We start from the raw sequence: 12,203 nt of genomic DNA, 5'->3' as shown, positions 1-12,203 counted from the left end.
TTACATTTTCCTCCAAATCATGTATATATATATATATGTTACAAACAACAAAGGTCCCAGCACTGATCCCTGAAGAATGCCACTTGTCACAGCCCTCCATTCAGAAACACACCCTTCCACTGTTACCCTCTGTCTTCTATGACCGAGCCAGTTTTGTATCCACCTTGCCAGCTCACCTCTGATCCCGATTGACTTCACCTTCTGCACAAGGTCTGCCATGAGGGACCTTGTCAAAGGCCTTACTGAAGTCCATGTAGACAACATCCACTGCCCTACCCTCATCAATCATCTTCATCACTTCCTCAAAAAACTTGCTCAAGCTCATGAGACACGACCTCCCCTTCACAAAACCATGTTGTCTCTCACTAATATGGTGTGTTAGCTTTTATTGGCAGACAGATTGAATTTCGGAGCCGTGAGGTCATGTTGCAACTGTACAAAACTCTGGTGCAGCCGCACTTGGAGTACTGTGTGCAGTTCTGGTCCCCACATTACAGGAAGGACGTGGAGGCTTTGGAGACGGTGCAGAGGAGGTTTACCAGGATGTTGCCTGGTATGGAGGGGAGGTCCTATGAGGAGAGACTGAGGGATTTGGGGTTATTTTCGCTGGAAAGAAGGAGGCTAAGAGGGGATCTTATTGAAACATATAAGATGATTAGAGGTTTAGATAGGGTGGATAGTGATAGCCTTTTTCCTCGGATGGAGAAAGCTAGCATGAGGGGGCATGGCTTTAAATTAAGGGGGGGTAGTTATAGGACGGATGTCAGGGGTAGGTTCTTTACCCAGAGGGTGGTGAGGGATTGGAATGCCCTGCCTGCTGCGGTTGTAAATGCGCCTAGTTTGGGGGCGTTTAAGAGATCTGTGGATAGGTTTATGGACGAAAAGGGATTGGTTTAGATTAGTGGGTCAGTGTTTTTTTTTTAAAAAACTGGTCGGCGCAACATCGTGGGCCGAAGGGCCTGTTCTGCGCTGTAATGTTCTATGTTCTGGTCGCCGTGTTATAAGAAAGATGTGGAGGCATTGGAAGGGGTGCAGAGGAGGTTTACCGGGATGTTGCCTGGTATGGTGGGAAGATCTTATGGGGAAAGGCTAAGGGACTTGAGGTTGTTTTCGTTAGAGAGAAGGAGGTTAAGAGGTGACCTAATTGAGGCATACAAGATGATCAGAGGGTTAGATAGGGTGGACAGTGAGAGCCTTTTTCCTCGATTGGTGATGGCTAACACGAGGGGACATAGCTTTAAATTGAGGGGTGGTAACTATAGGACGGATGTCAGAGGTAGGTTCTTTACTCAGAGGGTAGTAAGGGTGTGGAATGCCCTGCCTGCAGCAGTTGTGGACTCGCCAACTTTAAGGGCACTCAAATGGTCAGTGGATAGGCATATGGATAACATTGGAATAGTTTAGGTTAGAGGGTCATTAGATTGGTTCCACTGGTCGGCACAACATCGAGGGCCGAAGGGCCTGTACTGTGCTGTAATGTTCTATGTTCTATGCTAACCCTTCTTGATTACCTTCAGTTTATCAAAGTGGCCAGCTATAACCTCTTTAATGATTGGTTCTAGCATCTTCCCCACAAAAGATGACTATCTAATTGGCCTAAATTTCCTGTCTTATGCCACCATCTGTTCTTGAATTAGCAGGCTTATAATTGCTACTTTCCAGTCTGATGGAGCCTGTCCAGAATCTAGGAAACTTTGAAAATTAACACCAATAAATTTACTGTCACTGTCTCATTAACCACCTTCTTAAGATGCTGGGGTGAAATCCATCCTGACCCAGAGACTTGGCAGCCGTAGCTCCATCAGTTTGCTTAGTACAGCTTCCCACATCAGTGTAATTTCTCCTAGTTCCTCTCTCCCTTCCACCTCCTGATTTACAGCTAGCACTGGCTGGTTTTGTATTTTCTATAGTGAAGACAGAAGCAAAGATTTGTTTATTTCAACAGCCATTTATTATCTACTATTATTCCCCATGCTTTAGAGAGCCAATCCTCACTTTATAAGAACATAAGAACATAATAGGAGCAGCCCTTCGAGCCTGCCCCATCATTCAATAAGATCATGGCTGATCTGTCGTGGCTCAGTTCCACTTTCCCGCCCTCTCCCCATAGCCCTTAATCCCCTCTCTTATTAAAAACCCATCAACCCGCGTCTTAAAAATATTTAGCGAGGTAGCCTCCACCACTTCAACGGGCAGAGAATTCCAGAGATTCACCACCCTTTGAGTGAAGAAGTTCCTCCTCAACTCCGTTCTAAACCGCACCCCCCCTTTATCTTGAGGCTGTGCCCCCTAGTCCTACTGTCTTTTTTGAGCGGGAAGAGTCTCTCCACCTCTATCCTATCCATCCCATTCATCATCTTATACGTCTCAATGAGATCTCCCCTCATTCTTCTAAACTCTAACGAGTACAAGCCTAGTTTATTCAGCCTCTCCTCATAGCTCAACCCCCTCAACTCCAGTATCAGCCTAGTAAACCTCCTCTGCACTCCCTCCAAGGCCAAAATATCTTTCCTCCTCTAATAATACCTATAGAAACTCTTGTTCATTTTCACATTAGCAGCTAACTTCCTCTCATACTCAAATGTTTTTCTTCCAATTAACCTTTTAGCCATTCTCTGCTGTTCTTTATATTCCAGCCAATCATCTGACCTGCCACTCACCTTTGTGTAGCTTTACGCTTTTCCGTTAAGTTTGATGCTCTGAGGAAGGAGACAGGGAGAGGGAGAGCCCTTCAAAAGGAACTATTTTAAAATAATAATAATAATAATAATTCATGGGGTGTGAGCATTGCTGGCGAGGCCAGCATTTTTTGCCCAATTTTTGAGATTCCCATCTGAGCTGTAAACCTTTGGATTAAATCCCACCATCAAAAAATTATTTCCCAGCTTAATGTGTAAACTGATTCGCTCAGTCTGTTCTGTCTATGATGGCACAATCACTTGTTCACCCCAACGAGTTCACATCGAAATGCAGGTGATTGTTACGTTGTCAGTCACACATAAGAACTAGGAGGAGGAGTAGGCCATCTAGCCCTTCGAGCCTGCCCCGCCATTCAATAAAATCATGGCTGATCTGAAGTGGATCAGTTCCACTTTCCCGCTTTCTCCCCATAACCCTTAATTCCCTTGTCTATCAGAAACCTATCTACCCGTGACTTAAACATATTCAGCGAGGTAGCCTCCACCACTTCAACGGGCAGAGAATTCCAGAGATTCACCACCCTTTGAGTGAAGAAGTTCATCCTCAACTCCGATCTAAACTGCGCCCCCCCTTAACTTGAGGCTGTGCCCTCGAGTCCTGCTATCCTTTCTAAGCAGGAAGAAACTCTCTACCTCTACCCTATCCATCCCTTTCATTATCTTATACGTCTCTATAAGATTCCCCCTCATCCTTCAAAACTCCAACAAGTACAGACCCAGTCTATTCAGTCTCTCCTCATAGTCCAACCCCCTCATCTCTGGTATCAGCCTAGTGAACCTCCTCTGCACTCCCTCCAAGGCCAATATATCCTTCCGCAAGTGCGGCGACCAAAACTGCACACAGTACTCCAGCTGCGACCTCACCAGTACCCTGTACAGTTACAGCAAGACCTCCCTGCTTTTATATTCTATCCCCCTCGCCATAAAGGCCAGTATACCATTTGCCTTCTTGATCACCTGCTGCACCTGTGGACTGGGTTTTTGCGATGCATGCACAAGGACCCCCAGGTCCCTCTGCACCGTAGCATGCTGCAGCTTGTCGCCCTTTAAATAATAATCCCTCCTACTATCATTTCTGCCAAAGTGGATAACCTCACACTTGCTAACATTGTACTCCATCACACCCGGGACAGAAGTGTGCTGGAAGGCCTATGCTGCTTAGTTGCCAAATAAATTGATGTAACACATTTGAACCTTGGCCTAATGGTACCAATCATAATCATAGAACATAGAACATTACAGCGCAGTACAGGCCCTCCAGCCCTCGATGTTGCGCCAACCAGTGGAACCAATCTAATGACCCTCTAACCTAAACTATTCCCATGTTATCCATATGCCTATCCACTGACCATTTGAACGCCCTTAAAGTTGGCATATCGTATTTTCTGTTGAACAACATGCGTTTGAATGGCGAGGCGATTACCCAACATGCTCTGCGGGCGAGAATGTGCCCTATCCACATTACTACAATCGTTGCGCAAGCGCGCTACCCGGCTCTGACTGGGACATGCGCAGTGTCGGCACTCCGACCGGAGCATGCGTATTCCGGGCTGTGACTGGAGCCGGAGAGAAACAATGGAGTGAGGTTCAGTAATGGAGCCGCTGGGTGACCGGGGAGGGAGAGAAGCAGCGGAGTGGGCTGGGAGGCTTCATAAACACCTTGTGGATACCTCAATCCAGGTAATATGTTCCCGGTACCGTTTCAATCGGGCACCGAATAGAGTCGGAGCTGAGCGGCTCCAGGCCCGGATTACCGGCCGCCATCTTTATAGGAACAATGTACAACAGGGCGCATGCGCTGTGAGTCTGGACCAGTTACCAACTCTCCCGGATTGGACTGGAGTCTCCAGGAGTTTATTATTTGTCCATGGGGATGTGGGAGTTACTGGCTGGGCCAGCATTTATTGTCCATCCCTAATTGTCCTTGCAACATAGTAGTTAGCCCTGTTGTTTCACTGCATCAGAGACCTGGTTCGATTCCTGGATTGGGTCAATGTCTGTGTAAATTAGATGGGCACATGAAGGAAATAAACTTGCAGGGGAAAGGGAATATAAAAGGGGAATGAGACTGACTGGATTGTTTGACAGAAGTCGACATGGTCTTGAGTTACTGAATGGATTCTTTCTGTGTTGTAATGACTCGATGAGTGGAAATATATAACAGAGCGACAGTGTCTCATTACAAGATGAGAAATAATAAATGTACTTTGTTACAGAACCATAAATAGTATATCAGATCCACAATATAACAACACTCGGCATATCTCTATCCTCTAATAATTTATTATTCTCTTAAATGTCAGCCATCCCCTAGGGAAACCAGCCCTTTAATTGTGAACATTAGGAAAGAGACCATCCTTTTAGCCAGACTAATAAATGTGTCAAGCTGAGGGAGCAAAGGATGTCAATGTCTTTGAGAGAGAGAGTTGTAATGTGGAAGTTGGCCAATGAGCTTCAGAAAGAAACTTCCTCCTCTGTGCAACATCTGGGAGGAAATCAATGTTTCTCCCTTTCCATTTCTTTTCTCATTCTCGGGGAAATTGGGGACTTGCACCAACTGAAGAAAAAGGAAGTGAATTCAGTCTTACGTTCCACACATTTTTAGTCCAGTCATATGTGCATAGATCTGTCTGGCAGCCTGCATCGAGATTTTCAGCTCTCTGTGTGTCCAGGACAGGAAGCAGTGAGCATGGATCTGTCAATCAGCCTCAATCAGCACCTTCAGGGGAATTGGGAGGGTGAATATTAGATACAGCAGAGTGAGAATGGAGGGAGAATGTGTGGGATGGAGATTCACAGCTTTTGAGGAACGAGAGGAAAACATTTCCATAGAAAGTAGAATTGTCTGTTCTGAATTTCGATTCTGTACTGCCACTGATAACTTGTGTCAACTTGTTTTACAGGATATTGAAAGAGGAATCACAGGCTGAAATCTCAAATGTCAGGTCCTGATCTGGCAGAGTCATATTCCTTGGAACCTGAATATCATCAACCATTGAATCTGGAAGGAGATTTGAAAAGATTTTAAACATCAGTGTGACTGGAAAAGCATCAACACACTTCCACATTCAAGTGAGAGTGTTCCAGAGCACTGAGTGAAGAGCTTTAACCAGTTACACAGCCTGAATAAATATCACACCATTCACAGCGGGGAGAGACTGTTCTGTGTGCGGGTGAGTCTTCACCTGATTGTCCCCAAGTGAGAGGCAGGAAAACCTGCACCATGGATAAACCATGGAAATGTGCGGACTGTGGAAAGAGATACAGTGTCCCCTCTCTGTTGGAGACTCATCGGCGCATCCACACTGGGGAGAGGCCGTTCACCTGCTCTCAGTGTGGGAAGGGATTCATTCGGTTCCCCCACCTGCAGTCACACCAGCGAGTTCACACTGGAGAAAGGCCATTCACCTGCTCTCACTGTGGGGAGGGATTCAGTTGGTCATCCAGCCTGCAGACACACCAGCGAATTCACACTGGGGAGAGCCCATTCACCTGCTCTCAGTGTGGGGAGGGATTCACTCGGTCATCCAACCTGCAGAGACACCAGCGAGTTCACACTGGGGAGAGGCCGTTCACCTGCTCTCAGTGTGGGAAGGGATTCACTCAGTCATCCCACCTGCAGACACACCAGCGAATTCACACTGGTGAGAGCCCGTTCATCTGCTCTCAGTGTGGGGAGGGATTCACTCGGTCATCCAACCTGCAGAGACACCAGCGAGTTCACACTGGGGAGAGGCCGTTCACCTGCTCTCAGTGTGGGAAGGGATTCACTCAGTCATCCCACCTGCAGACACACCAGCGAATTCACACTGGTGAGAGCCCGTTCACCTGCTCTCAGTGTGGGGAGGGATTCACTCGGTCATCCAACCTGCAGAGACACCAGCGAGTTCACACTGGGGAGAGGCCGTTCACCTGCTCTCAGTGTGGGAAGGGATTCAACCAGTTATCCGACTTGCAGAGACACCAGCGAGTTCACACTGGGGAGAGACTGTTCACTTGTTCTCATTGTGGGGAGAGATTCACTCAGTCATCCCACCTACAGAGACACCAGCGAATTCACACGGGGGAGAGGCCATTCACCTGCTCTCAGTGTGGGAAGGGATTCAGAGTTTCATCCCAGCTGCTGAGACACCAACAAGTTCATGAGTGATATTCAGTATTGGATTCTGCTGTTACTGTTTCAGCTCTCAGTTACATCCAGGACTGCATTTTGTTCATTCTCATGGTTGGTGAATGGAGAGAGTCAGAGGGTTTCTTTCTGCTGGACTGGCAGGACTCATGACTTTGGATGGGTGGAAGAGGGGACTCACAATGTTGAAATGGTGGCGTGGGCTCGTTGGGCCAAAGGGCCTGTTTCCCGTGCTGTGTTGTTCTTTGTTCTTTTTTTGCCTCCAGTGGGCTGATGCTCTTTGAGTCTTGTTGTGAATACCTGGTTTTAAATTTCATAAGGATCACAGAGTGACGGGGTGTTAGGGAGGTCAGAGATATGTAATCAGCATTTCTGTCCGAAACCATCCCCCGCCAATCCCCAAATCTCCATCCAATTTCCTTTGTAATAGATTGTTTCCACTCCCTCCACCCTCATAGGGAGCGGGTTCCAAGTCAATACAACTCACTGCAGCAAAATATTCTTCCTCACATCCCTCCCCCTGCATCTCTGACTCAAAACTTTAAATCAGAGTCCCCCTCGTCCCTGTCCCATCAGCGAATGGGAACAACTTTACTTTGTCCACCTTATTTAAACCTGTCAGAATCTTGTCCACCTCGTTCAAATCTCCCCTCAACCTCCTTTGCTCCAAGGGGAACAACCCCAGCCTGACATCGACAATAAAGAACAAACTAACAGAATATGTTAGTACCTGAAATCAAATGGGAATGTTTAATTCCTGTTTTAAAGATATTGTGAATATATTATTCTGGACAATAATGAAACTGGGATAACTCAGCTTGGGTGTGGTTGAATGGAATATATCAATCTGGTATCCACCTACAGTTAGTGAAAGTCTGGAACGTGTAGCTGGAAATCACTCCCTAACAGCACTGTGGGTGTATTTACAGGCATTGTAGCAGTTCAGGAAGGCAGTGTTGGGGTTGACCATGGCCGAGGCAGCTACATACAGACATATATTCTGTTATAATGGAAGGAGTGCAGATTGAATGTGAGGCATTATGGGACTGGACTGTCCTGACCACGTTCCTGTGACAGCTCAGTTTCTGCAATTACTGATCATTAAAGCTGCTGAGCAGGGCCCCAACTGAGGACCTGGTGGGAATATTTACTGGGAATGAGATGGAATTAAATTTATCCCAGGACCGGCTGGCGTTCAGTGGCTGAGATACCCGAACTGTAAAAAGGGGAGTCTGACCAATCAACAGTGGTAGGTAGTTGGATAAGAAATTAAGAAGCATTCTCAGGCATTGTTTAAATTAATTTATCCTAAATTTGTGCTAAAAACTGTGACTGATTTGTGTCCCGATAGTCAGTGAAGTGACGGTATACTCCAAGTAGCACTGGACTGAAAAGCGGACCCTCTGAGAGTAGATTGTGACGGTTATTATCTTCCCCCATAATGGCCAGTGAAAAATCAGAGCTCGAGTGGGGACTGGACAGGGCTCTTACCTGCCATTTGGAAACCCAGAACACAAAACCAATCAATAAAATGGTTCGAGAATGGAGCCATTTTGATGGTTCAGATTCGAGACATTGGCTCTATTCTTTCTGACCTGCTGAGATTTTCCAGCATTTTGTGTTTTTGTTTCAAATTCCAGCATCCGCAGTATTTCACTTTTATGATAAAATGAGATTTGGAATCCCCACGACCCTCCCCCAAAACAGAGGGAGTGGTGGGAGAGGAAAATAAGGATAAGAATGAAGAAGTCTGGCTTCTGATTAACAAAATGAGTGAATCAGTTTATAAAGCACAAAAGTTATCCATCCCTGACAATAACTGATCAAATTACAATAATTAGGTTGAGGAATGTAACAAAAAATGAATAATGAAGTTTAAAATCAAGTTTGTTTTGTTGGAAAAGTTTTTTTAAAATTATGTAAAGTGCCATAATTGCGAGCCAAGTTTTTTTTCTGCTCACTCCCCACCCCTTTAGGCTCTGTACAAAAGTTAACCCTTTCAGCACTCAGTTGATTTGTTTTTAAATCACTCGGAAACTTGTGTCTATTTTAGTTTATAATTGTGGATTTATTCAAACCAGTTAAATCTGGAAATTTTAAATGTAGCCTGGAGGAATTTGGAATAACTGAGAATTCTCTCGTTGTCACCTCAACCCCAGATAAAGAACAACAATCTAACAGGTGGTAATGGTAACTCAATAAACTGTTGATTGAATCCTTGAATGTTGAATGATTCTTCTGAGTTCATTGCCCCCAACACACTGGAAACCAAGTATTGCCAAAACCTTCAGACAATACAAAGACTCACGAAAGCCAGTGTCCCAGTTTAAAGATTTATCTTTTATTTGACCAACGATCGAAGGGAAACATTATTGGACAGTGTAAAACCTCTCTAGAAGAGAAGCATCCTGATCTCTGCAACAACTCTGACGTAAAATGCTTAGGATAGATCAATTAATTATACATTCTTCTTGTCAAATTCTCTTGCCTTTCATTAGGTGTGAATCAATAATTTTCCATACCAAAAAAATCATTAATTACATAGAACATTACAGCGCAGAACAGGCCCTTCGGCCCACGATGTTACGCCGACCAGATAAAAAACAATGACCCTCTAACCTAAACCAATCCCTTTCCATCCATAAACCTATCCACGGATCTCTTAAATGCCCCCAAACTAGGCGCATTTACAACTGCAGCAGGCAGGGCATTCCAATCCCTCACCACCCTCTGGGTAAAGAACCTACCCCTGACATCCGTTCTATAACTACCCCCCCGTAATTTAAAGCTATGCCCCCTCATGCTAGCTTTCTCCATCCGAGGAAAAAGGCTATCACTGTCCACCCTATCTAAACCTCATCATCTTATATGTTTCAATAAGGTCCCCTCGTAGCCGCCTTCTTTCTAACAAAAACAACCTCAAATCCCTCAGTCTCTCCTCATAGGACCTCCCCTCCATACCAGGCAACATCCTGGTAAACCTCCTCTGCACCCTCTCCAAAGCCTCCACATCCTTCCTATAATGTGGGGACCAGAACTGCACACAGTACTCCAAGTACGGCCGCACCAGAGTTGTGTACAGTTGCAACATGATGCTGCGGCTCCTAAATTCAATCCCCCTACCAATAAACACCAAGACACCGTATGCCTTCCTAACAACCCTATCTACTTGATTCCCAACTTTCAGGGATCTATGTACACATACCCCTAGATCCCTCTGTTCATCCACACTATTCAGAGTCCTACCGTTAGCCCTATACTCTACACATCCGTTATTCCTGCCAAAGTGAATTACTTCACACTTTTCCGCATTAAACTCCATCCTCCACCTCTCAGCCCAGCTCTGCAACATGTCCAAGTCTCCCTGTAGACTAAGACACCCTTCCTCACTATCTACCACACCTCCAACTTTGGTGTCATCAGCAAATTTACTAATCCACCCAACTATACCCTCATCCAGATCTTTTATAAAAATTACAAACAGCAGTGGCCCCAAAACAGATCCCTGAGGCACACCACTCGTAACTGAACTCCATGACGAATACTTACCATCAACCACCGCCCTCTGTCTCCTATCCGCCAGCCAATTCCTAATCCAATTTCCTAAATCACCCTCAATCCCATACATCTGCAATTTCTGCAGAAGGCTTCCATGGTGAACCTTATCAAACGCCTTACTAAAGTCCATATATACCACGTCAACTGCCTTACCCCCATCCACCTCTTTGGTCACTTTCTCAAAAAATTCAATAAGGTTAGTAAGGCACGACCTACCCTCCACAAAACCGTGCTGACTATCTCTAATCATTTCATTACTCTCCAAATAACTATAAATCCTATCCCTAATAATTTTTTCTAAAACCTTGCCCACAACAGAAGTAAGACTCACCGGTGTATAATTCCCGGGGAAGTCTCTGTTCCCCTTCTTAAACAATGGGACAACATTCGCTAACCTCCAATCTTCTGGCACTATACCGGTGACCAACGACGACCTGAAGATCAGAGCCATATGTCATATACTTTAGCCAATTCTGTAACTTGTCCATGGAATCCAGACGCTTCCTCCCCCTATTGCTGACTCCACTTCCCCTATTGCTTAGCAATCCCAGACGCTTAGCTATAAAGATCAAAGTTACTGTTCCCATTCGCTCTTACTCTGCCACTGGCCAACCAGACAAATGCAAATTTTCATGTCTGAGAAGGCATTGTCTTATCTGGACAGTGTGAATGAATCCTATTCATGAAGCTGCTTTGAAAACCTTTCTATTAGAAACTTTCCTGACCAATGCTGGCAAATTCTGTGGTTTCATTGTTCTGAAGAATGTAGCCTGTCTGTAAGTATCCCTGTACCATCATGCCTTGCAGCAGCCTGCCTTTGGCTTAAGGTTACATTTGCTTTTAAAATACAGCTAATATCCATGTTAAAATTGGAAAATTCATGTTTAAATCAGAATTACTTGTTTAAATCTCTGAATTACAAGTAAACCAGAATTACTTGTTTAAATCTCTGAATTACAAGTAAATCAGAATTACTTGTTTAAATCTCTTACTGCATTTGCATATGTAGACTGTTCCCTTGTTAGCTTCTGGATCATTTAACTCAATGCTGGTAGTGTCTGAAATGCCTAATGGTTTAAAATTTCTCAAACTTTAGGAATTTTCTCCAACAGCTTGTCATTGCGGAGCTTGGAGTACAGCACTTGTTTCGGGAGTCTTGTGTGGGGCTTGAGGACAATTTGGCCAGCCCATCGCAGCTGGTCTAGTGTGATCAGTGCCTCACTACTGGGGATATTGGTCCGGGACAGAACACTCACATTGGTATGCCTATCCTGCCAGTGGATTTGCAGGATTTTGTGGAGGCAATGACGGTGACATCTCTCTAGGGATTTGAGGTATCTGCTGTTCACTGTCCATGTTTCTGCTGGATACAGAGGGACAGAGACTACAGCTGCTCTGTACACCATGAGCTCGGTGCTGGATTTGAGGTCTCAGGCTTCAAACACTCTGTTCCTCATGTGTCCGAAGCCTGCACTGGCGCATTGGAGTCGCTGCTGAATTTCATCACCGATGTCTGCCTGTGCCGATAGGAGACTCCCAAGGTGTGGGTAATGATCCACATTGTCCAGGGGCTCACCATGGATTTTCCAGATGATACCAAGTTGGGTGGAAGGGTGAATTATGATGCAGAGATCCTTCAGAATGATCTGGAAAGGTCGGGTGAGTGGGCTAATCAATGGCAGATGCAGGATAATTTGGATAAGTGTGAGCTTATTCACTTTGGAAGCAAAAGCAAGAAGGCAGATTACTACCTGAATGTCTGTAAATTGGGAGAGGGGAGTGTGCAGCGGGACCTGGTTATCCTTGTGCACCAGTCA

General features: G+C 45.3%; 1 protein-coding gene across 1 annotated transcript in view; it reads left to right on the top strand.

The window, feature by feature from the left end:
* The window catches only part of LOC145362487 (uncharacterized), a 76,311-nt gene that overhangs the window by 49,959 nt on the left and 14,149 nt on the right, over positions 1-12,203 (top strand). Inside the window, exon 7 of the mRNA XM_080218500.1 lies at positions 5,986-6,669. Coding sequence (XP_080074626.1) covers positions 5,986-6,669 — 684 coding nt within the window. The remainder of the gene's footprint in view (positions 1-5,985; positions 6,670-12,203) is intronic.

Source organism: Carcharhinus amblyrhynchos, unplaced genomic scaffold (genome assembly GCF_965287045.1).
Source record: "Carcharhinus amblyrhynchos unplaced genomic scaffold, sCarAmb.v2.hapA scaffold_38, whole genome shotgun sequence".
Lineage (NCBI taxonomy): Eukaryota > Metazoa > Chordata > Chondrichthyes > Carcharhiniformes > Carcharhinidae > Carcharhinus > Carcharhinus amblyrhynchos.
This window is presented reverse-complemented; position numbering and strand designations above follow the sequence as displayed.